The sequence below is a fragment of the Drosophila gunungcola genome, unplaced genomic scaffold (assembly GCF_025200985.1).
Source record: "Drosophila gunungcola strain Sukarami unplaced genomic scaffold, Dgunungcola_SK_2 000001F, whole genome shotgun sequence".
Lineage (NCBI taxonomy): Eukaryota > Metazoa > Arthropoda > Insecta > Diptera > Drosophilidae > Drosophila > Drosophila gunungcola.
This window is the reverse complement of record NW_026453197.1, coordinates 11,834,733-11,860,493: the sequence shown is the minus strand read 5'-3', so window position 1 is coordinate 11,860,493 and position 25,761 is coordinate 11,834,733. Positions and strand designations below refer to the sequence as shown.

The following is a 25,761-nucleotide window of genomic DNA, read 5'->3' as shown; positions in this document are numbered from 1 at the left end:
TTCGCGCAAATGTTTTACATATTTAAAAACAAGCGGGATGCTAATAAAATAACTTGGCCTTTTAAAAACAAGCGAGATGCTAATAAAATAACTTGGCATTTTAATCAACTGTTATTTATTCGTTTTAATATACATTTATAAATACTTTTACAAATACATTTATAAATATTTCTTCAATTCTATTCTATCGGTAAACAAATCGCGTTTCCATCTGACTATCAACTTGGTAAGGATCAGAAAAAAGTATACAAAATTGAAGCCATCGTTGGGCAAATTTCTTTTGGTTTCTCTTTGATTTCAGTGAAATGCATCTTAGTACAAACTGAATAACTAAAATCATATACACACTTACAAAACGAGGTCTACAATAAAGCGTTATTGTTGCTATAGCTAATGGTATGGTGCGGCCATGGACTTATAATTTATAATTACTGTCATAGATCGTGTTTTGTGTGCGGTGTCTGTTGTACATTTCACATATAAAAATATACATAATTAAAACCTGTTAGATCACAAAGTAAACTGCTAATAAATAGGAATTTGCTTATATATAAGTACATGGATACAAGTGATTTGCGTTAACTAACTAAGTTCAATTGATTCATTGTCTGTTTGGCTCTAAAAGGCCATACAAAAAAGCATAAAAACCGTTGTCGAAAAACTGCAATTTCTGTTTTAAATGCACTTTGCAAAAGTATACATCAATTTATGTTTTCCTGCTTGCGCGGCTGATAATTTTTACTTGCGTCACATCGATATTATATGTTAGAACTATATGTATGGGGTCTTTCGGGCTCGATCCCGATGTTCCTTCAAAGATTCATATCCGTCAGCGACAACCAATTTTGACACAAAAGCATTTAATAGTAGTGTGTGCGTGTGGGGAATAGCGTTATGTCCTAAGAAGCCACCTTGCCGACTTCCTGCATCATGACCAAAGAGCCAACCATGGCCACCAGCGTGCGATCTAGCCAAGTTACCGGGTTCGGGTACAGGAAACCGCCCTCATAAAAGCCCAGATGACCACCATGGGCCACCTCCACGTAGGCAGTAATTTGCCGAGTGGCTGCAGAGAAAAGGAAGTTTGGGTTAAATATCAAACAAATATAAACAATACTGTCCTCTACTCACTGGCATGCTCCTTGATGGGATTCAGCAAATTCTCCGGAATCAGGGGATCATCCTTGGCATTAATAAAGATCATTGGCTTCTTGATCGAATCGAAGTAGAACAACGACGAGCTCCACTTGTACAGCTCCTGGGTGGAGGCGAAATTGTACACTCGCCTCGTATAGGCCTCATCCAATTCGGGCAGCGTGGCAGCAGCAATAATGTCGCGCTCGTTGAGATTATGCCGAGCCTTCACTTCGTCGGACAGCAGAACATGGCGATGTCTCAGGATAATGCTTTTCACGTTCTCCGTCATGATGTACAGGTAGAAGCGTCGGAAATTCTGCCAATTGAGCAGCCATTTGGTACCCCTAAAAGAAAATGATTTCAAATTATATGTACTCAGTTCAAAGCACCTGAAATGGCAACTCACTCGACGGCATTGTAGCCTTGGCATATGGATATGCCTCCAATAACGCTGTTGGGCTTTGTCTTCTGGTCCTCGCCCATGTACTTGGTCACTAAATTACCGCCCAGACTGAAACCAACCGCCACAATTCGACTTTGGCGGTACTTCTGGTGCAAGTGCTCCACCATGGCGGCAAAATCGTCCGTGTGGCCATAGGTAAAAATTCGCGTTGAGGTCACCTGGACGCTACGCAGTGCTCCAATGTGATTTAGCACCGCACAGCGGTATCCATTGCACTGGGCCAAATGGACAAAGGTGCGAATGTACACCGATTCCGAGCTGTTGGCAATACCCGGACAAATGGCCACCGTGATGTCATCTATGCAAACGTGTTGAGTGATTAACTCTTTTCATGGATTAAGATTAAGTTTAGTGACTTACCCTCCTGTTCGTTGAGTGGCTGGTACAAGTCGTAGGTTAAAGTGGACCCATCCTGCAGCGACATGTAGACACGTTCACCCAAGGGCCAAGGACACCGCACTCGGCCCACAATGCTGTGCAAAACTGTCTGGACATGTCCACTAAAGCCCCATAGTCGTGGTGGAATGTAACTGAAAGTCGCGAAAACAATGTGTATATTAATAAAAATATATGGTAGAAACAATGGTAAGCGCATAAGCACAATCTAGGGATTTATAAACACCCAGGTAAAAAATCAATTTGAATGATAAGCAAACATTATATTATATTTATTCCCCATCAAAACAAACACACGGTTTATAACATTTAAACCCTTTTATCAGCTAACTTTTTGTAAGTTTTTTTGTTTTGTTTGGCCACTTATATTTCAGTCATTGTGTTCTTGAATATTTTGACCTTGACATTGCGCTTTGAATTATCATAACAGTAATAAATCTGCTTCCAGTTCGTTAGCTGGCAGTTTGCCAAATTTGACCAAATATAATTCATACAAATTGAATTTTGATTTTCAATGGGATGACTTACAAATGCGAAAGAGAATGGAAATAAATGCACAAAGCAGCAATTCTGAAAACAGCATTAGAACCAATTGAACCTAATTGAGCACGCAACAACACCAGAATTAGATGGAGAAAGTGAGATGTGCACAGTGGAAAATAATTGATAAATAACATTAAAAACTATTCAACTTACGGCTAAAAAAAAGTATAACTTCAGTTCATAGAACTATCAATTTTTTAAAATTACATTTCTAAATCAAACCTGCATTAAATAGTTTCGATTTTTTTCTAGTGTATCAAAAATCATGCCAGGCGTGCAAAAACGTGATACAATTTTGTGTATCCATTTGTGAGCCCAGCAACAGTAGCCTTTCAATTAGTATCAATCAAAGTAAAATTGTGGATAAAGTGGGTGGAGGGGCGTGGTCACTTTGGGAACTGGCACAAATGCCGGCATACAGATGTACCTGTTCAATTTTTAATCACTTTCAAACATAGGTATTTCACAAATAATCAATAGGTATTTAATAAATAATTCCCTCGCACACGTATGAAATTTACATACGTCGTAAAAAGGTTAATGTATCGTTAAAGGTTTTCTGCCCTAAAAAAGAAAAACAGCTGCAATTTTTTCCCACCTTTTAAGCAAATTTGCACGGTAAAGTAAAATTAATAGCCTGCAAAAAAGTGAACAACAAAATGCAAATGAGTCATCATCGTCGCAATTTTCAATGTCGCACCCTTAAACTAAACGTCTTCAATTAGTAGTTGCCAAGAAATTAGATACATACATTGAAAAGCTGCTCATTTGATCTTTACGTAAGTAAGCATGTTTACGTTATATCATTATGATAATTAAATTTGCCGGTTTATTAGCCAATTTTAGAATAACACTTGTAAAAATGCTATTCTTAATTGTAAAAATAAACTGCTAAACTGTTTACAAATTTTACAACTTAATTTCATAACATAAATGCGAAAATATTTGTTCATCATTGGTAATTATTTTCTTTTTGGGATTTTACAATACTAGCATTCAAATTGAATAAGTTTGGAATAAAACTCATTTTAGGAATACAAATATTTAAGCATACAATTTTAAAATTGGTAAACAGTTAAAATTTGAGTAAAATGTAATTTCATCACTTTTAAGTGGGTAGAAAAATATCATAAGATGGCAAAATTAATAGCCTCTCGAGCTTTTTACCTGTGTTAATCTCACCTTTCAACCGGTTTTTTTTTTGGCGAATGAAAAGATAGGAGAGAAGGGAAGAAAGGTGCAGAGCAATCGAGAGAACGTGCTTACGCAATCTTTGTTGTTAAACAAAAGCGGCAGCCGATTGGGCAAAGCGCCAAAACAAAAAAAAAAAAAACAAACAAAACAACCACAGGTAGTGCCGGCATTTGAATGAGCCAAATGCTAAATACAAAACTGCGCAAACATTTCGCCGGTACTTTTCTTCATTATCATTCCACAAATCTACACACAAATATATGCACATATTTTCTTAGAAAACTCCCACGCCATTATCTGGTTGACAGTCAATTTTGTGGCCATAATCGAGTTGCTAGGCGTTAGTCGCCGCCTTTATTTTCCTAGCCCTCTGCGTAATTGTGGGGCGAACTTTGTGCCTACATTTTATATTTTTACTTCTTATCGCCCATTCCGTCAGACACATATAAAAAGTAAATTAAAAAAGTAAGGAAAAAGATTATACAAAATTTCATTTAAATTATGCGGTTGGCCGGCAACCGAAAGCAAAAATAATGAAAAGCGAATAAAAATTTTCCATGCGCGTGGACACAGCCAAAGAAAAATATTTGATTGTGATTTTCATTTGCACTAAAAATAAATCTATCAGTGATAAATTAATTATTTTTAAAATACTTTTTAAAATGTAATCATTTGCCAGCGAGAAACAATTTTGTATTTCATTTGTTATTGCAAGTTCCTGCCTTTGATAACCCTAATATAGTTGGCAAAATTTTCTATGCCTGATAACCTCGTAAAATATTTTTGGCCTAAGACTGCAAAAGTTCCCCGCTTGTGAGTAAAGGTTTATTATTTCAACGATAACAAAAAAACCACAGACAGAAACGAGTGTTCTATAATATTGAAGTCTATATTGAACACATGTGTCACACAATCAGTTTTATTGTGTCTTGTGTAAATAAAACTATTGCATTTAATCATTTTAATCAATGAGACCCGCAAATGCATTTTACAGATAGTTAGTGGAAAAGTTTAATACATTTTTTTAATTATTTAGACAGCGACAGCGGTTTTATTGACTAATTGCCATTAATGATTCATTCAGCAGTTGGGAATTTGACGGACTGAGTGAAACAATACTGTCGATTCCATATGCCAGCAAATTGGCCATTTGAAGTAATTTGAGGTAATTGAAGATTTGCTTATCACCAAATGTGACGACAAGCCGTCTGGGATAATTATGCCAGCGGGCTAACTAACTTTTTGGCATAGTTAACAGCTGAGCTGTGATGGCATGAGTAATTTTATAGTCGTGGCCAAAAAAATCAGCATTACGACAAGGATGAAAAATATTGATATTGATTAAAATATTGTTTCAATTTACAAGGTGCTATAAGGGTGCAACGATCGTAAAATGGATTATACGATTTCTTCAAATTGATAAGATTTCTGATAGTGATATAACTTCCTGCATTAACTCCGTTTCAAATTTTAAAAAAAATAATTTCTTTTATTCATAAGTTCTTTCAGAAGATGTCATAATTCAAAGCGCTATAAATCTCGGTGCTATAATTGTTTTGAGTGAAGATTGAATATTTTGGGGTGTGCAATTATTTTAAATGGAAATTTTTGCAGGTACTATAACTTTGGCCACACCTGTATTTGTGGATATTTATGTTAAAACTTCTGCCGCCCCCCGTGCGCCTGTGTGGGCGTGTCACGGGGGGTACAACACACAGGCCTCATAACCTCCGGTTAACTGTAACTATAACTTACGGCTCCCTCAGCACGGGCGCAATTTTGTAGAGGCAGTCCAGGAACTGGGCGTCCAGGCACCACACTATCGGTTTCAGCGGCTGACTGTGGACATTCAGGATGCGGAAGAGGATGCAGACGATGACGGCGATGAGGGTCAGGAAGGCGGTGGACATGGTGTAGCCGTGACCTCCAAATTTTACCCAGGCAGATGGTCTGCCCTATCAGACCTATCCAGTCCCAATCCACCGACCACTTATCCTTAGATTCTTCCGCCTTTTCTTGGGTTTCTAATGCGTTTTCGAGTGAGTCTTGTGTGCCGGGAATGTTTGTGTTTTTATTAAATTCGTTTGCTATTTTTCGGGTGGAAAATATATGCGAACACTTTCCAAGGGAACCGGATTTGAATTGCACACAAAATTTCTGCCTTCGCCTTCTGTTTTTCTGTTTTTTTTTTAATAGGTAGAGGTGGAGAAACACCGATGACAACATCGATGTATTTAAAATATCGGTATATCGATGTTTGGCAGGGACTATCAATAATTATTCATCGCTAACGCGTTTTGAATTATTTTACTTTTATTTACCATTTCTATTTATTTATTGATCGTTTGCTGTGCAAATATCAATAAAAACTAGTTATGTAACTCTTTCCAGTTTGAATATACCAGCGGAGGACTAGATTCCTGTGATGGCCTCCGCATTTACACAAATGTTACGTACTATATAAACTGGGTTATGAATACAATTGGACAAAATTAAAATCACGACGAGTTATTCATTTTTAAAAACCCGGATTCCTTAAAACAAAACCTAAAGCGAATAAAATCAAAACGATCTTTTTGAAAATTACCGTTACGAAAATAGTGGCTAGTTTAATTGTTTCTGTATATCGTTGGACTATCGCAAACAACTGTCACCTCTAATTTGTAGTTTGTAAAAGTTGTAAAATAAATTAAAAAATGCGAAACTATAAGAGGAAAACCCCCAAAAGAGATCCCGCTGTTCTTCGAGCAGCAGTTGCAGCCATGAAGTCGGGAACTTCCCTACGAGCGGCATCCAGTATATTCGAAATACCACGAAGTACACTATTGCTCCATCGGAGAAATAATGAGTCTATAATACCAGACGATCCGGAAACACCAGAGGTGGATATAAATAATGTGGAGATTTCGCCAATAGGATACAAGACCGTATGTTTTCAATGGTGCTCTTAGGTTCCAATACTTACCATTTTTTACGACTGTTATAGGTATTCACCCAAGATCAGGAATCTGTTTTGGAACAATTTCTTAAAGTGGCCAACGATCACTTTGGTTTAACTTCGAAACAAGCCCGATCCTTAGCTTATCAATATGTTAAACACATCAATGTAGTCGCTCCATTTTCCTGGCATCGTGATGAGATGGCGGGTTTGGAATGGTTTCGCAGTTTTAAGGCTCGACATCCAAAATTAAATCTAACAAAGCCCGAGGGAACCAACTCTGATGCCATGAATGTGGCTGAATTCTTTACGAATTACTTTTCAGTTGTAAAAGCTGAGTAAGATCGATGGTGTAACGAGCTCTAGAGCTTGCCGTAGATAAAGTACAAAGAGACTCTGGAATTTTGGCTACTGGAATATGGCCAGTGATGGAAACCAATCATGTCAAATGGTACATTACTTTAGCCAATTCCAAATGATGATATTTGGTTAAGGGATAAGACATTTACTTAAACTTCCCAAAGAAATCAGACTGAAACCAAAAGTATGTTGAAAGCCAGGCCAACTAGTAATTTTAAATAAACATTAATTAGTAGGGTAAACTGAACTAATAAAAATAGTGTTTATTAGAACTTTGAAGCTGCCGAAATTAATTGCTGAGCTTGGATAACAGACCAAAACTCGTTTAATGAGAAACATATATATGAATATGGAAGAAAAAACATCTGAGGAACAACTATTTTCACGGAACCACAATGCATATTCAGATTTTAAAAAATAACACGAGCCCTGTAATTCTCAACCCTGTAGGTAATCCATCAAGAAGGGCTTATCATCTGAAGCATAAGGCGTCAGAGGAACATCGTATGGCAGTGGAAAAGCGGGCACGCCATCACGATTATTGCCCAAAGGAAAGGTGTCTTCGCCAGTCTGAAATATATTATTAACCATTATCATGTATTGTTTTAAATAATCTGTAAGCTAACCACAAATCTGGGCAGGAACAGGACACCGACTTCATAGTTGGCAATTCTTAGACACGGTTGGATATTCGAGCTCTTGTTGAAGCAGCCCCAGGCTGCTTTTGAGAGATTCGCCGAGGTTAGAACGAACCAATAGACAGACTGTTGCTCCAGGTTATAGCGCGTATAGCTTTTGATGTGCGGCATGGCACGAGATCGATGTCGATCGCTTGCTTTCCACTGCTGCAGGTGCTCCTTGAGCCAGGGCTGCTTATCGTTAGTGTTTTTTCCATAGGGCAGACATCCGCCACCCAACATTCCATCATGACTGCCGGAGACGTTCCCGAAACTGGGATAGATCATCTTGAAGGCCGGCATCTGGCGGAGTTTCCCCACGGGAGTGGAATCCTTTTTCAGGCTGTTGACGAAATCCTGCTGTATCCAGGCCTGCACATTAGGACCCAGGCTTCCAATACTCGAACTCTGACAGATCACAGGAATGCGATCGTCGATTGGAGCCGCATGCTTGGAGAGTATGGCGCCTAAGCGGGCGTGACCCCAGGGATGACCCCTCACGGTGCTCTCGCGATGACCTCCTGGCACAGAGCCCAAAAAGAATACGCTACGGAAGGATTAGTTAATAGGTTTCACCAAGAATGGCAGAATGGATATAACCTTACTTAATGGCGCTAAAGTCACTCTTTCGGATCCTCGCAATCCACGGCTGCAACTGACTGATCTTGTACTCCACCAAATACAGCATTAGATCCTGCTTGAATCCCGTCCGGCTTTCGCCTGCTCCCGTATCCGCATCCTCCGGCAAAGCCGGCAGCTTCGGACTTATCCACAAGCCTTGCGTCCGATTGTGCCAGTCATCCTCGTACAAATTGGCCGTGGAGATGACCACTCGCATGGAGCCATCGCTGTAGCCCAGGAACATCATTTTCGTGTGCGAAGTGGCGAAGGGCGTGGGCATTCTTACATGTATGGCCGTTACCTGCGGCTTAAATTTACTGATGCCCAGCAGCTCCGGCGATTCGTCGCCATAGAGAACCAAAAGGGGTTTGTCCCTGTTAATAGGTGTTTGTAAAAGAAAAAAAAAAACATCAATATTTTAAACCAAACAAGTATTTAAAATGTATTAACTATTTTTTATATAAGTAAGAAATTTTAGTTGTGAAAAATAAAATACCCTAAGTACAGCAAATGTATATGAGAACTAGTAAAAGTAATTTTAAAGACCAATTCTTCTAATGATCTTTTTTAAATGTTTATAATATACATTTCTTCTTATGGTACCTCATAAATAAAATACTAAGTTTGTTTACTTACAGTATTCCGGCAAAATAGTAATGTCCAAGGAGCCAGCCAATGTCCACCATGAAGTTGATCTGCACGGTGCTCTCGATCTCGCCAAGACTTTCGTCGAGGATTTCCTGGAGGGTTATGCTCAAGGGCTCCGAATGGGTGGGTTTCGAGTCCGTGATCGCCGTGAGGAACATGTTGTAGGGAGCGGCGCGCTCCAGTTTTTGGGCCATTTTCCCCTTTTCCAGCACGACAGGAATGTAATCCCTTATGTTTTTGGCATTCAGCTTCTGTTTTTTGGCCAAATTGGAGGTGTCTTGCGGAGCTGCTGACCGAGAAGTTGAGGAACCACTGGGATTGGTACTCGAAGATCCTGAAGTGGAGGATCCACTGCTAATCGAAGCAGTTACAGGTGGATTTGAAGCACAAACATTCGCTTCCTTCTCCTTCTTGGCTCCTGATTTAGGAAAAAGTTTCTCCAGCAACTTTAGTTGGGTTTGAATCATTTCGCTGGAGTATTTGACCGGTATATCGTAGTCCCCAGATCCATTTCCCTTCTCAAAGATTGCATCCACTTAGAAATAAACCGCATTAAATATGATTTTTTGCCCCATTCTACGGTTAAACTTACAATGCGCATGGGAAAACTCGCCAAAATGAATGGGATTCTTTCTGTAACATTTCTCGCCATATGGACACTCCTTCATCTTGATAATTATTTAAATTTTAAAACGTATCTCACTGGTTTTACAAGATAATTTCGCAAATACTATGCCAAAAACAAAGCGCGCTCAGCTGGCGATGGCAATTAATCGATTGTAATAATACCAGCCAAGAATACAACTCTTCCAACGAGACTATGAACATTTGTTTTGTATTTTTTAATAACAAAAACACTTAATATCTAATTGGAACCATATTAGAATTTGTTGAAATATTTATTTATTTATTTATATATTCGAGATAATGAAGTTACAAAATTGTGTAAATGAAAGTACGGCAGAAGTTTTTTTTAAACATGATTTCGAAGTTAACCTTTTTAATACATTTTAGTATTCATTTAAAAATTAACTTAAAAATACGATAGTTTTAATTGTCGCCCCTGATCGATGGTCGAGGTAATGACCCATCTCTAGTTTTGGTATATCTTAAGGCAGCTGGTATGTTTTTACACCAACGGTCATACTGAACTCGATGTCGCTGTATGTTGTGTGTGATTCGTGATAAACAATTTTGAAAAACAATTTACGCATATTTGCGGGGTTGAAAAGCAATCAAAATGTCCAAATAAACCAGCACAAAGTGCTCAAATACACGCGTGAGTAGTTACTAGAGAGTTTTCACCTATTTTTCCCAAAGGAAAATACGTTTTTAAGTGCAATTACGTTCGGTTGAAGGAGGGGAGAAAAAAGTTTGCCTGTATTTGTGCTATGCTGCTGCTTCTTCTTGTACCTCTCTTGTTGTTGTGTCGGTGGGGCAAAAAAGAAATAGCTGTTGTTGTTCTTTGCAGGGACGATCACCGTTTTGTTCTTATAAGAATATGCTGCAATATGTTTTAGTGTGTGTGTGTGTGTGCATTGTGTATGTATAAATGTGCGCGCGCCATTAATTGAACAAAAAAAAAAAACTGAAGAAAAAATAGCATCACTTATAAATACGCACAATAAAATTATATTTTTATTATGTTTTGAAAATACTTAAAAATGTTTTCCCAATTCCACTTGAGCCGCAGTCTCTACCTCAGTCGACGTCGCTGCTGACAGCGCAGGTGCGGAATTTCCAATTTCAAGTGCACCAAAACCAAAACAATGAAAATGATTAATCGAATTAAAGGGAACTTTGCTCTCTTTTTTCTTACCTTTATGATTCAGCTTTTAGGCTTAATATTTCTGCCGCTTTCAAACGGTAAATAAGAAATAGCGCCCCGCCGGACAAATCTTATCAGAAACTTTAGTGCCAGAGATGAGGGTTCCAATGGGTACAAAAGGGGGTGATCCAATTGTCGGTAATTTATTTCTCAATAAATACAGTAACTTTTGATTAAGTTGACCAAGGATTTGAAAATTTTATGTAATTAAAAACCAAACCAAACTTAATAAAACACTTGTCTTGTAATACCAGTTAAACCCTAGCTTAAGATCAAATAAAAGTGATTAACCTTTTTATTGTTCACTAAACATAAAACGGAAAATTTTAAAAACTTAGAGTACCATTTTTTAAAATCGCTTACGTGGTGAAATATTTCTGTGGTCCAATTCGGATTCAAAAGTTAAAAATAATGGACGAACTCTAAACACTTCTTTACAAAAATGTAGTTTAATGTGTATTTTTGTATGCTTATCTACGCTACGCTGTTTTTGATGCGCTTCTTTATTTGTTATCAGCAGCAGAGGCAGCGACAGAGAAAAAATCAGCGGTTGAGGAAAAATCAGCAGCGGCGGTGCGCAATTGAAATGGCTATTGCACTAGGCACTATTGAAGTAAGCTGCAGCAGTGTTGTCAAATAAATTAAAGTTAGATAAATGTAAACATCATAAAATCAAGCTATTGTATACTAGACTTGAAGTTTCTTTAATTTTCACAGAAATCAATTCATATTTGTAAACTATTAATCTGGTTACACCGAATAGCATACTGTAGACCCTTTTTAACTGATTTTAAATTTCTATAAATATTTTTGAAGCTCACGAACTCACTTTTTTTTTTCATTTTAGTTCTAAGTTGTTTCATACTTAAAAATAAAAATAAAAGTGTAACACACTTTAAGTGAAAATATTTCGATTTGCCATGTTTTTTATATGGGTAAATTGGTTCTTTCGGTATAGAATGTGGAAAAAGGCTCAGTTTCGTGGGTGGAAAGCCGAACAGGCAGCACTGCACTTGCAGCAGCACATTTTTCTTAGTCGAAGGTAACTGAAGCGAAACGCGACACAAGACGAGTAGATTTGCAAAGTGTGCACTTAATTCCACTTGGCGAGCCGCTCGACATGTGGGTGGTTGGGTCTGATTTTTCTAGTGGTTCCGATCTGGGTTCTGTTGGTTTTCGTTTTATTCAATTACTGCGGTTTGCTTCGGTGATTTAATACAGTGAGCACTGGCTAAAGGTTAATATAAGGCATCTCTTTACTTAACTAAATTGAAAAGTTAGATATAAAGCTTAATTAATTTTAATCCTTTTTTAAAACCCGTTTGGCATAATTATCAAAATACTTAGTCTCATTGGTAAAACCAAAACTTTGTACTTAATCGTGTTCGAAATATTTTATATTTAACAAGCTTTTGATTAATTGATATCAGTTAAAATCTCTTACAAGCTGAATCATTTCTGAACTTTCCGGCTAATCTGATTTGTGACTTGCATTCGTTATCTGCGATGGGTTTTTCCATTCCGATTTAAGTCGCGGTGTTAATTCCCGAGGCTAGACCACAAATCATTTTGAGAAACGCCGCAAGAAGTTCCCAATAAAACTATCCATAAGTTCGTCTGAAGTAACGCCCCCGATCCAAAGTTTCTGGCTGTAGCGCACCCACACCTTAGAGAACCCCACCCACAAAGGCAGTAGGTTTTGCTTTATGTTTTAACTGCTATTCTAATTTATGTTGCATATTGTTTAGCTAGAAATTTACCTTCAACTTTGCACCCCTCGTCTCTGGTTTTGATTGGCAATTCAAATTTGCCAGGCCGAAAATTAAGTGCGCAAAGTCAATATTTCAATTTAGGCATAAACCAACAGAAAAAAGGTAGAAAAAAAGCTGATATGCATATGGGCAATTTGCATACGGTGGTGGAAACGAAGTAACCAAGTAACTGGTGGTTTGGTGGCTCAGCCTACGCACCGCTAAAAGTGGCAAATGCAGACGAAAATTCAACGGCGGCCTCTTGAAATGAGCTTCAAATGGTTTGTCTCACAAACTGCTGCGTTTTGCTTGCCAAATAATTATGTTATTAATTGGATTTATGCGCAGTTTGTGCAACAAGCAACATGCAAATTTTCATGTCAGTAACTCAAAAAAGTAATAAAAGCCAAAATCAAAAGTGATCAAGCCATTACAATTTCCCATTCCCCTTTATCTTAGAGTCTGACAATAATTTGCGGAACAAAATTATATGTTAGGACAAAAAAAAGGCCATATGAAGATGGAAATTGTGGATTATTGGCAAAGTATAAAGCAAGGGAAAATTGTTTAAAATCAAAAAGCCTAAAGTTTTATAATGTAATTTTTACATGTACATTTTTTCCTGTTCAATATTGACAAATGGATATTAACAATATTTAAAAAATAATAATATAAGCTGAATTTAAATACGATTTGTTTTTTTTTGCGTTGATTTTCTTTTATTGCAGTCCAATAATTTAAATATAATCAATTGGCAACTGATTGTTAACATTTGAGGTAAATACTATCATGTCTTACAGCACCGAAACGCACTGTAACAATCTTTCAAAGGCTTATCGCAGGAAACTAATTTTAGATCTATCGAAAGCGTGATTTACGCTTTTTAGTCTACAGTATTTCGCTTTTTTTCTCAGTCTGTGTCAGTGGGCGGCCCCTTCTTGTTATTTTTTGATATCCATATAAATATTTTTGCTCCCCCATCCGCTAAATCCCCCGTCCTCCTGCTCTTGATCTTCTTGTCGCGATAATCCGTCCGCGCAATGGTAATAAAACGACAAACAAAACACAGCAAAGCCAAAAAAAAAAAATTGTCAACACGAATTTGAACTTATTTTTAGACCCTGGCGCAATAGGATTTTCTCTTTTATTGTCATAATACCGACAACAACTTTATTAAGAAGTGCTTGGGAGCAGATTCTTATCAAAAGGCTTTGGCTCCGAAACTCGAAACATTGGCTTTCAAATCAAAGATCAAGTTGAGTTGCTTTTAGTTTGATCTCGAAGTAAAATATACTCCTTGCTCCAAAAGAAAAATGATTAAATTTGTTAAAAATACAGTTTATTGAAAAGATTTGACAGTCATGTAAGTTCGGTTAATAAAATGTAAGCCTAATTGAAAAGAGCCAGACCCTTTAAACACAGCGTAATAAAATAAATCTATGTGCTTGATTTGCTCATAGTCCGTTTAAGTGCCACATTGAGTGCGCGAAATTGAAGCAAATGGCAGCTAAAAGAGACAAACTGCGCCAAAACTTATGAAAACGCAACTTTAAACTGTAATAAAGTGGGAAATTACAGTGCATAAATCTCTGTCGCTGAACTGTCAGTGCCGGCGACTAGGAAAATGGGAATGTGAATGGGTTGAGGGGGTTTCCAAAGGGGGTTCCAAAGGGGGTTCCAGTGGGGCTCGGAAGGCGGAGAAGTCATGCAACAGGCAGTGGGGCCAACACCCACGCAAATCGAGCTCGTCTTGAATGAAATTAGCCCGTAACTAGAGTTTACAGTTTGGCAGCTACTGGCGATCATCGTTGGCTAACTTGAATACTAAGTGTTCGTTGTCTTAGCCACACACAGTGAAATGGCCAAGACTGATTGGTCATTCCGCCGTTGTCCCCGATCGGCGCTTCATTGCCCATATAATGCTAATAATTATTGCATTTAAAATCTAATAAATTTTTGCATTGACAAGGCGGAGTTCGTTGGTGTCGTGTGGTGGGGATGGGATTGGATTGGATGGGCACAGAAACCATTCGCAGCCGCTCCTATTTTAATGGTGCAGATATCCATCAAAGCATAGGTAAATTTCTGCATATAAACTTGTTGATACTGCGTTTATGATTAGTTTGCTTCATATATGATTAATGTTAATATACTGTGTCTATTTATGAAAATATTTCGAGTAAAAAATAAATAGTTATATGTTTGTTTTAAAATCTGTCCTTATAAAATAAATTTAAACACTGGCACACATTACATTACTTGACAACAGTAAACTCAGAGATCTACAATTTAATAAATCTTTAAACATATGCCGTGGCATGTTTTAAATGTAGATTACATATTTTTTTAAGTGCTTGCAAATTAAATTTTTTTAAAATAAATTTTAAAAGAGATTTTTTAATAAACTATTTAAAAATCATAGTAAATGTAAAAGTTGGCTACAAGGTACGACAAGTTATAATACATTACCTCATACGGGTAATTCTTTCCATCTTATTCTTTCTTGTAATTGCCTGTCTTTTGTTTTTCCGTAGCCTCTTCTGGTGGCTTGTCTCTAGTGACAGTGTATCGCTTTCGAGCTTTTGACCATAATTGTGGTACTTGTCATTGTTTGTGTCGCATTGCCAACTTTTAAGTACAGACTGCCCTGTGCGTGTTAAATACATGTAATTAGCCATGTTTGTGCCATTTAATCCACTCGATTGTGCACTTCTCCGCCATATACTCCTTTTTTTTTCGCTTACTCGCGCGGCGACGCTTTTCTAAGAATTCTTTAACGTTTTGTTTTGGCGCACGCATTAGGCGCCACACAGCAGCAGCACGTTTAACCCGCAGGACAGGCGGAAGGGTTAAGCGACTGCTGGGCCCGTTGAGGGGTTAAGGGGGAGGCAATCTCGGGAACTGTGGCGCATACTCCACATATTTATGGCTATTTAAGCGAACCGAACGAATCGTGGATGCCGATGACGATGACGAACTTACTGATGGTTGCAGTTGCTACTGCTGTTGCTCCGGTGCATGTTGCACTCAAGCTGATGTTCTCTGCTACAGACGGGGTCAAAATAATGGTACTGTTGAACTTCCTTGATAAAAAATATAATACTTAATATATAAAATATTATAATAAAACTTTACTTTTTGTGTAGATGCTATAAGTAATCATGTTTTTATTAAAGCTGGGAGTGAAATAGGGTTCGCAGCGATTTCATAAGCAAGGAAAACAAGGTTAAATAAAGTTTCTAAAATTCTTCTTTCGATAAATTGAAATAAGTTTGATTATAAATGACTTCCTGCAATTAATGCAATCGTTTTTCCTTATAAAAAACATTAAATCAGCATAAAACTTAGAGTTTTTTTAAATTTTATCCAAATGAATCCTACTATTATGACAGTAATTGTGTATGGTTCCTGGTTCCTGCCGCTTCAGCTCTGCTGCTGTGGTCCGGCAGTCACTGCATTGATTGGCAGTTGAACACGCAACAATTGTTGCATGTAGAGGCGTCGGCAGTGACGGTGAGTCGACAACAACACTAGGGAAATACAACAACATAGAACCACAGGAGCAACCATCTTTACAAAGTTGAACACTGCGGCTTCTGGCGGTTTACTTTTGTCACATGTTTAGCGATTACTTTGCCCCGAGTTTAATTGGCTGGCGAGTTGGCATCAAAATTTGTCAAATTTAATTCTACTCACTTTTAAGATTGTTTAAAGAAGCTAAGAGCTAAAAAAATTTTATGTTTAAAAATCTTATTTTTCATTAAAAAAAATGTGTACAAATGTTTTTTTTTAAGAAATAGCTCAAAAATGCGTTAAAATATTAATACAATCATGATCTCAAAAATGCGTTAAAATATTAATACAATCATGATCTTCCATTAAAATTTCTTAAATAAGAAATTAAAAATGCAATTAATATTGGCTGTTACCTCAAATGATATTTTAAAAATGTGTGGAAATAGAAAAATGTTAAACGTTATGAATAGTGTTGGCAAAAAAAAGTTGGGCGAAAGTGTAAGTGGGAAAGGTCCCCTTAAAAGGTGACTCGACCACCCACCACTGACTTTGGTTTCTAACCCGGCGGTGGTGTCTCCGTGTTGACAGCTCAATTACCCATGACAACGCCACTGCGTGCCCCTCTGCAATTATCGCGGCAATCATTTGCAATTAGAATTGAGTTAATTTACTTAAAAAAAGGATTTTCTCCTGTTTCTGCGCATTTTTTCCCTTGACGTTTGCACTTTGGCACGTGAATGCGTCCGGCTCATGTTGGTTTGTGCAATTTGCGTGCATAAATTTTTATTGTTTCGGCCGGACTACATAATTATGGCGTATAGAGGGTTTTGTTATTGCTCGTTGTTTTCGCTTTTGTCTACAAGGGTAGCGCTTTTCATTACTATTTTCGATTTTAACGACGACTGTGTAATGTTACCCATGTTGGCAATAAAATCGCATTTAGTAGTGTTAAACATGCAATAGAAAAAATGGGAGGAGCGTACGCATGTAAACATACTAGTGTTCTAAGCATATTTACAATTCCAACCGGAATAATAGGTTCTCAAGATTTTATTTTTAATTGATAACACAAATATCAATATAAAACACGTTAAATACTTATAAAAAAAATTGTTAAGTGGTAGATTTCTACGGTTCAGCATTCAGAAAAATATAACCTTGCCCAAATATGTAATTCTAAAATAATATGTAGTTTTGACCATTTCTGTACTTTTGTTCGTAAGTTTCCTGGTTGATTTGGCAACTCCACTTGCAATTTTTAGCACGCCCATCAGCTGTTTGCCTTCTCCGCCCCCTGTAAATAGTTGGCAGTGCATTCACGAAGTGAAATTCGTGTTGTTCTCGGTTATTTTTGTATCTTACTTACACACTCTGCCAGAGGAGGGCTCCATCGAATATCGAGTTCGATTTCTCGCTGGTCCCACGCACAAAAAAAATGCTTTGACTGCCTTATCGCCTCCCTTTACAGTCCCCATTTCCCATTTTCCTCCTCTTTTCCTGCGTTCACTTGTTGTGGTTGCGGTGGGGTGTTTACAGTTTGATTGTGATGGTGGGTTGACGCCACCTCCACCACCAAAGGCCATGCACAGCAAAAAAAAAAAGTTGTTTATTTTGTAATATTCCTTTATTGAAATGATCTCATAAATACATTATTTTATTATCTGATATCACAAGTACAAATACACCTAAAAGTACCACTTTGGAAATCAAACTTCGATTATAATTCCTTTTCAGTTTTCTTATCGTCTTAGGATATACATTGTTCGTAGTCTATAGTTTATCCGTTTTTAAATCAAAACCTGGATTATTTTTTCACTGTGTGCACTGCACCACACAAACACGTTTGCATTCACGTGCAGGCGCCCCAGCTGCAGATAGGGCATTTGATTTGTTTAAAACAAAACTTTTAATGCTTGAGTAGTGGTGTGCACTTGGCCGCCTGTACACACATAACACACACTCAGTAACAAACACAACAACAAGAATACGTCACTCAACGCTCTTTAAAAATCAGGGCTGCGAAATAGAACCTGCTGAAATAAAAATGTTAAACTTGACAGCCTATAACGGGAACAATGTTGTAAAGGAAAATACTTTTATAATATATATAAATAAATAAACGCTTATAACAAGTTTAACTTGATTTTTTATATATTTAAAAAATAAAAGAACTAAGGTTTTAGAAACTGTTTTTGTAACACTTTTATTTAAATATTGAAAATCAGTAATAGGTACATTTTTTTAAGAGAATTAAAACTATAAATGTATTTATATATACTATTAAATTTTAAATATACCTCTACATTTTTTTTAATATGAATTGTCTTTTATAGTTTTCCTTTAAGGTTGCCCCACTATTTTGCATCCCTGACTCAATTTACACAGATACGAAATACGCGCGCAGTTGGGCTACGTTCAGTTTGTCAGTCAGTCAGTTCCTCAATCACTTATTCAGTCAGTCGGTCCGTCCGTCAGTCCGTCAGTCAGTCAGTCAACACTCGGTGGACTCAGTTTTCTTAGCAACCCGTTCGGCATTCGTTGTCGATCGGTCGTGTCGTGCAGTTGATTTCGCGCTCGCTCTTTAGTTCGCCCTCGTTCTCTGGGGATTTTGCGTAATTTGCCGCAAAAATAAATAATATGGCAAACAGCTTCAATAAATTAAGTTATTATTATTGAAGCGCATTCCAAATCGTGGATGGCAAATGAAAAGATAACAATTGAATTAAGAATCGGAAATGTAACAGCAGAAATAAAGCGAACGATCGTCGTGGAGGGTCGAATTTGCATACGAATAACATTTTGATGCTGATTTTGATTTGTGCATCAGTGTCGGGCCAGTGCGTGTGTGTGTCTGCGTGCAATAAAAATAAATAATATAATATCTGCAATCTCAACATGTGTACGTTTGTTATCGCCATAGTTTTGCGCTTGCCTTTATTTTCCCTTGCTCGATTTTTGAGTTTTCCTCAAATCGAAACTTTTGCTACCAGCCTGATCTGATGACCGCCCGTTTCGTTCTTTATCTCTGCTTTTGTGTGTGCATTGTTTGTTTATTTTTAACCATGGGCCCAAGTCCCTATTTCTCTTACTTGCTCTCCTGGTACTCGTACTCGTACTCATACTCGTACTCGTACCTTTAACTACACTTTTTGCCCGCTTTCAATGGCAACGGAAGTGCCAGTGGCACTGCTGCTGTTCTGTTCTTCCATCCATTTTCCCATCCACCTTTATTTTTACCTGGCTCCCATGATTTACGCCTTATTGTCATTGCCGCATTTATGATTGATTATCGATTGGAATTATATGATACGCATGCGCGAATGCGTGCCTGCCATAAAAGTCCCTCAAAGTCCTCGGTTCTCAGTTCTCGGTTCTTCCATTTGAGTTATGATCGGTCGTTCGCTGATGATCTCTGCACTGCACAGAAAACAGTGCAGAATGGCGGTAAAACAAATAAAATAGCCTATGATTCATCAAGTTAATCCCACAATTTTTTAGAACTATAAAAGTCCTTGTTCTTACTTAAAATCGAGCTATATTTAAATAATTCACTGAAAGGTAAAGATTTTATGCTGTATGCTTGTTATTTTAAGGTGATTGATCCTATTAAATAAGAGGTTTAGTGAGGTTCAAAAACCTAGTACATTTAAAAAAAACCAAGGGTTCTTGTAAAATATAGAGTTTTAAATACTTTAAATAATTTTTATAAAGTGTGAATTTTTTGGAACAAAAACAAGATTATATATAAGAGATTGTTAAAGTTGTATAAATTGTTCATCATTGTAAATATTAAAAGAGTTTGTGCAAATCATGCCGATGTAATAACTTTTTTAATAAGTTATTTGTCTTTGTATTTACAGAACCTACAACGAATTTAAAATTGTTGTTTTACTGATATCTATGATTTCATTTCAAAGATCTTAAATATTTAAAGTCCTTTGTCAATCTATTGAAGTTTATTTAAATCCTAGCAAATAATTGTTTTTTTTTTCTGATTTCCGAGAATAAATAGTTCAGTTTTCCCCTCCAAAAATAAAAACCCAATGATCATGTACAACCCCACCTGCAATCAACCGTATGTCAAATCTTTGCACAAACAAGCCGGGGGCATTATCGAAATTTGTATGCCTACCCCCCAATCAATCGAATTCCACAAGACAGGCCAATCCACAAGACCACGATTGCCGCCTTAAAACACACGGCACCATTCAGCTGGACAAATACATAGATTTCCACACTCTCCACCCCTAGTTGAGATAGACCGTAACCCTCTTGATAACTCTGGTCGGACACCCTGCCAAGTGTCACTCTTGTTGTATCTTGAGTTCTAAATAGAAAACACCATACATATCGCTTGTTCTTTTACCTGGGATATGAAATACTCTGAAATGATGAATGTTTCATTTCGAGATTATATTAACTTTGAGAAAGAAAAAGTGCTTCTGATAAAACAATTATTGTTTAAACTTAATCCTTAATTTTGAATTAAACTCAATGTTAAAATGGATATATATTTTGAATGCTGACTTATACCTTATAATTTCTTGAATGGTTAGTGGGATGAATGTAAATCTATTCAGTTCATAATTTGGTCCTGAGAATCCAATCTAAGTGTAATCCGTCTTTTGTAATTCATATACTTAACATGACTCGCTTTAGTTCTTCCAACTTGAAGTTTTATATTTTGTTAGAGTATTTTTTGTGTATCACCAGAGGCCATGTTTATCGCCTTAGGCTCTGGGTGACTTTGGGCAATTAAAAAAGTGGGTTCTCCGATCCATTGGTCCCCGTCGGCCACGCCTCCTTCCATCGGCGACAAACATCAAATTGTCAATGCTGCAAAAAACTATAAAAACTCGGGCAACGCCCCAAAGTATTAGGCCTGAGTTGAGCGCGAGAAAATCGAAATTAATTCACGCAACTGCTAATTTGACCAGAAATATGCGCCAGTTGGTCTGTCGGCCCAACGGAGAGGTGTTTTCTTGTTGTCCAAGTGTTGCACTTGTTGATTTATCGCCGGCATTTAATTGCTTTTGAAATTGGATTTACCTGGCTGGTGCCAAAATGAGGGGAGGCTGGTGGTTCGCCTTGTGTGGCTAGCTTGTATGATATTTGCGACTTTAGTGCTCCAGCTTGCACAAATTAATTGCTACTACAAATTTTCATTCAATTAGATTTTGTCACTTTTCAATTTAATTAAACATTTTTTGACACCACGATGGAAAAAAAATGAGAATGAATTTAACCCACAAACTAAGACAAGCAAGTGAAGTACTTGTCAATGGAGAGAATTTCTTTAGAAATGCTGTTAACATTGAAATGTCATAACTCAAATTGAATTGTTGTCTTTACCGTTAGAAGCTAAAAGGGAGGAAAATCCCAGGGGGGGGCGGCAAAAAAGGGGGAGACCCACATTTGTGGTGCTGACAAGTTGCAGACCATTTGGTTATCATTTCAGCTAATTATGAGATGCAGTTCTCGCCACTTAGCGCTGTTCTCAGTTGAATACAGTGAGTCACCATTTATATGCGACTGACGAAACTATAAATGTTCCTCAAAAGTGGAGAAATCAAATAAGTCAGTCCAAGTGCTCACATCTTAATTTAAATCCGATTAAACAGATATTTTACATGGGAAAACACATTTAATAATCAATTAGATGAGAGTAAAGCTGCTATTCCAAAAATGTTTTCAGTTATAAAATGTTTTTAGTTTAAAAAAAAACAAATATTAAAATATGGCTTTATTAGAAACGGAAATATGGCATACCTTTTTTTTTTTGCTCGACTACCAATATTTCTTAAACAACGATTTTCTAAGAAGTGATAAGAAAAATAGGTTAAGCTTGGGCAACTTTATTTCTTTTAATTTCTTTTATTTTTTTTTGTCCCAAGGGATTCATAGATTTCAAAGAATAAGCAGACCCCAAAAAATTCCCCCCCTTTCAATAGAATCGGTTCACAAATGACGTGAGCAGCGATTGGCGATCAACAATGGCCATATTTTAAAGATAAAAATAATTTTCTAACGAACTCAAGTTTCGATTAATCAGCCAGCTAACCAACTATCTCAAACAATAATAGCCATAATTCTCAATTAGAAAATGTTGCAGTCAATTTACATGCAATTGGCCGCCAACATTGAAAGTGGGAGGAGTCCGTTCATGACAGGAACCTCCCAACGACTTCATTCACAAGCCGAAATCATGATGCATTATAAGGCCCCTCAGCCCCACCCTCCATCCTCTCCTCTTCTCCGATTTCTGCTGGGCACTTGGCCAAGCCGGTATTCACACTTGAAGAAAAAATTTGCATTGTCTTGTTGTTTATTACAAAAGCTAAATAATCTAAAAGATAAAAAATATTTATGGTATATAATTCAATATTTTATGACATATTTTAACAATGGCTTAGAACGATAAATGCCAGGATTTATAGACTGTTGTTTTATTGATAAACCCCTAATCCCTATTTTTTTAAATGCAGTATGATCTTTCCCAAATTAAATGTATACCATTTAATTTCAAATAATATAACTTTATTCAACTTACTTACCATTTCTTCCTGTACATTTTAAATTTTGCATGCGTTGTTGTGGGCGTTGCTGAAGCAATCTAAGCTCGATGATGAATGTCTGCGATTCGATTCCAATCGAATTTATTATTTATATATGCTTTTTACTTACTTTTTTTTGTACAGACTATCCGCCCGCTGATAGTTATTCCGGTTATCGGGTAACTCCACCCCAAACCAACGGCAGCAGCAGCAGCAACAACAACAACAGCCATCACATCAACAACAATAACAATATCTGCGGCAGCAGCAGCAGCAACAATAACAACAGTTTAACAGCAATCAGCGGCAGCAGAATGGACACCGACGATGTGGAATCAAACACCAGCAGTGCCATGTCCACACTGGGCACTCTGTTCTCCTTCACATCGCCGGCGGTTAAGAAGCTGCTGGGCTGGAAGCAGGGCGACGAGGAGGAGAAGTGGGCGGAGAAGGCCGTCGACAGTCTGGTGAAGAAGCTGAAGAAGCGCAAGGGCGCCATTGAGGAGCTGGAACGGGCACTATCCTGTCCCGGTCAGCCCTCGAAATGTGTCACCATTCCGCGCTCACTGGACGGACGATTACAGGTTGGTAATCGCCTCTATATGGTGTTTCTAATTCTAAACTCTTAACTAATTGTAATGTCTATTTTAGGTCTCACATCGCAAGGGTTTGCCGCACGTGATCTACTGCCGTGTTTGGCGCTGGCCAGATCTACAATCGCACCACGAACTAAAGCCCCTCGAGCTTTGCCAGTATCCCTTTAGCGCCAAGCAGAAGGAGGTGTGCATCAATCCGTACCACTACAAGCGCGTGGAGAGTCCAGTGCTGCCGCCAGTTCTGGTGCCGCGCCACTCGGAATTCGCACCCGGACACTCGATGCTGCAGTTCAATCACGTGGCCGAGCCCAGTATGCCGCACAATGTGAGCTACTCGAACAGTGGTTTCAACTCGCACAGCTTGAGCACCAGCCCCACCTCGGTGGGCAGTCCGAGTTCCGTCAACTCCAATCCCAATTCGCCGTACGACAGTTTGGCGGGAACACCGCCGCCCGCCTACAGTCCCTCGGAGGATGGCAACTCAAACAATCCCAATGACGGGGGCCAGCTGCTGGATGCCCAGATGGGCGATGTGGCCCAGGTTAGCTACTCGGAGCCCGCCTTCTGGGCATCGATTGCCTACTACGAGCTCAACTGCCGCGTGGGCGAGGTGTTCCACTGCAACAACAACTCCGTGATCGTGGACGGCTTCACGAATCCGTCCAACAACTCGGACCGCTGCTGCCTGGGCCAGTTGAGCAATGTGAACAGGAACAGCACCATCGAGAACACACGTCGTCATATAGGTGGGTTTTTTTCTCTGGAAATCTATAAATGGCACTAATAAGTTTAAGCTTATGCCATGTTTATTGCCAAATTAACTCATTCATGAAGTCTTGCGATAAACAGATAACTCTTATAGATTGTTAATTAAATAGAGCTGATAGGCAAGTGTAGGTCACGTTTAAAACCAAACATTTTCGGTCATGTTTAGTAAATAACTTCTAATTCGGTTTCATTTTCTGCTTCCCCAGGCAAAGGTGTCCATCTGTACTATGTGACCGGCGAGGTGTACGCCGAGTGCCTGTCCGACTCCGCCATTTTTGTGCAGTCGCGGAACTGCAACTACCACCACGGATTCCATCCGAGCACCGTGTGCAAAATACCGCCGGGCTGCTCGCTGAAAATCTTTAACAACCAGGAATTTGCTCAGCTGCTTTCGCAGTCGGTGAACAATGGATTCGAGGCCGTGTACGAGCTCACCAAGATGTGCACGATCCGGATGTCGTTCGTGAAGGGCTGGGGGGCGGAGTACCATCGTCAGGATGTGACCTCGACGCCCTGCTGGATTGAGATCCATCTGCACGGGCCGCTTCAGTGGTTGGACAAGGTGCTCACGCAAATGGGCTCGCCGCATAATGCAATTAGTTCGGTATCTTAAGCTTAAGATGAGGCAGTGTCCCTTAACGGAAACGGAAAGAAAAACAATACAAAACCAGTAGCTAAATGAGTACGAGTGAGTGAAAGCTAAGTGTGAAAAAGACGTAGAGAACACAGGACACCGGGGAGAGCATAGGTTTGAGCCTTAAGATAGGCGCAAACAGATCGATGTCTATGCCACTCACCTGCAGATTTAAATAGATGTACGCAAGCTACTCCAACACCCGCCCTTTGCCCATATTTTATAGTTAATCGTATGATTTTCTATGCGAATGTCATTCCTAACGCTAAATCAGAGTAATGAGAAACAGCAGCGAGCTAAGAAACCAACTACAAAATGGTATAACTATTTACAATGATCTACAAGCTACATATTAATAATGATCTATGCCCATTGGCAAAACGTTGTTGTTCAAGTCTATTTCAAGTGCTAATTATGTGTCATTGCAAAACTGCTTTAAATATATAAAACAAAACAAAACACATTTAATTAATCCTACCAACTTTACATACATAAGCAACAAGAAATTTACATAAGGATATGAATCAAAACTTATTGCAATACATTTCTTAAAATGATTTTTTAGAAAAACTCTAGTTTATGTTTTATTTTCTCATTTGCGGTTTGCCTTTGATCAACGAATTCAATGTTCAATATAGTTGATTTAAATCTATGGTTTAACTATTTTTAAGTTATACAAATACAACAAATCGACAACTACAAAAAAAAAAAATACTTGCGAAATTTACGAACGGAAAATTTATCATTGAATCAATTAATTTTTCCAAACAATGATCTTTTGTTATCTTAAGTAAATAATTACGTTTAGTTCAGGAAGAAAAAAAAACAAGAAACTTTTTATATAAACATAATGTATCATTTTTTATAAACATAATCGTAGACTAGAAATTTCGTAGTTCTATGATTTCCTTTGATTTTGTTTTGAATTAAAAAATGTGTGCCGAAAAATAAGTTGATGATAATTAAAAAAAAACCACAACTAGAAATACTTAATTTTGAAATAAAAAACCTTTTTGACTTATGAGTTCTTATTATTTTTTATCGGATGTGCGCAAGACCTTTTTAAAACTCAATACGATATATAATCCCCTTTAATATGGATATGTACATTTAGCTGTATATTAGAGGCTTTGGCAA

The 25,761-nt window shown here is 37.9% G+C and overlaps 4 protein-coding genes across 5 annotated transcripts; 2 read left to right on the top strand and 2 right to left on the bottom strand.

Annotated features, from left to right (window-relative positions):
- Window positions 1-98: 98 nt before the first annotated feature.
- On the bottom strand, window positions 99-5,933 carry LOC128263181 (abhydrolase domain-containing protein 2). Its single transcript, XM_052997945.1, has 5 exons — window positions 5,489-5,933; window positions 1,961-2,130; window positions 1,544-1,898; window positions 1,132-1,481; window positions 99-1,066 (listed from the first exon to the last, which is right to left on the bottom strand). Exons 1-5 carry the CDS (start codon window positions 5,641-5,643, stop codon window positions 900-902), a joined length of 1,197 nt encoding a protein of 398 aa, XP_052853905.1. The 5' UTR covers window positions 5,644-5,933; the 3' UTR covers window positions 99-899.
- Window positions 5,934-6,368: 435 nt separating this feature from the next.
- LOC128263188 (uncharacterized) lies at window positions 6,369-7,013 on the top strand. The gene is made up of 2 exons (XM_052997953.1): window positions 6,369-6,660; window positions 6,720-7,013. The coding sequence occupies exons 1-2, from the start codon at window positions 6,430-6,432 to the stop codon at window positions 7,011-7,013; spliced, it is 525 nt and encodes a 174-aa protein (XP_052853913.1). The 5' UTR covers window positions 6,369-6,429.
- Window positions 7,014-7,314: 301 nt separating this feature from the next.
- On the bottom strand, window positions 7,315-9,808 carry LOC128263176 (probable tyrosyl-DNA phosphodiesterase). The gene is made up of 5 exons (XM_052997936.1): window positions 9,570-9,808; window positions 8,966-9,512; window positions 8,314-8,703; window positions 7,658-8,255; window positions 7,315-7,601 (listed from the first exon to the last, which is right to left on the bottom strand). The coding sequence occupies exons 1-5, from the start codon at window positions 9,643-9,645 to the stop codon at window positions 7,470-7,472; spliced, it is 1,743 nt and encodes a 580-aa protein (XP_052853896.1). The 5' UTR covers window positions 9,646-9,808; the 3' UTR covers window positions 7,315-7,469.
- Window positions 9,809-10,098: 290 nt separating this feature from the next.
- Window positions 10,099-25,645, top strand: LOC128263177 (protein mothers against dpp). 2 transcript variants are annotated; one of them, XM_052997938.1, is made up of 4 exons: window positions 10,099-10,256; window positions 22,771-23,210; window positions 23,278-23,968; window positions 24,197-25,645. In XM_052997938.1, the coding sequence occupies exons 2-4, from the start codon at window positions 22,941-22,943 to the stop codon at window positions 24,601-24,603; spliced, it is 1,368 nt and encodes a 455-aa protein (XP_052853898.1). In that variant the 5' UTR covers window positions 10,099-10,256; window positions 22,771-22,940; the 3' UTR covers window positions 24,604-25,645. The 2 variants fall into 2 exon arrangements, with proteins under 2 accessions (XP_052853898.1, XP_052853897.1); XM_052997937.1 differs by lacking the exon at window positions 10,099-10,256 and adding an exon at window positions 18,614-18,971.
- The last annotated feature ends 116 nt before the right edge of the window (window positions 25,646-25,761 follow it).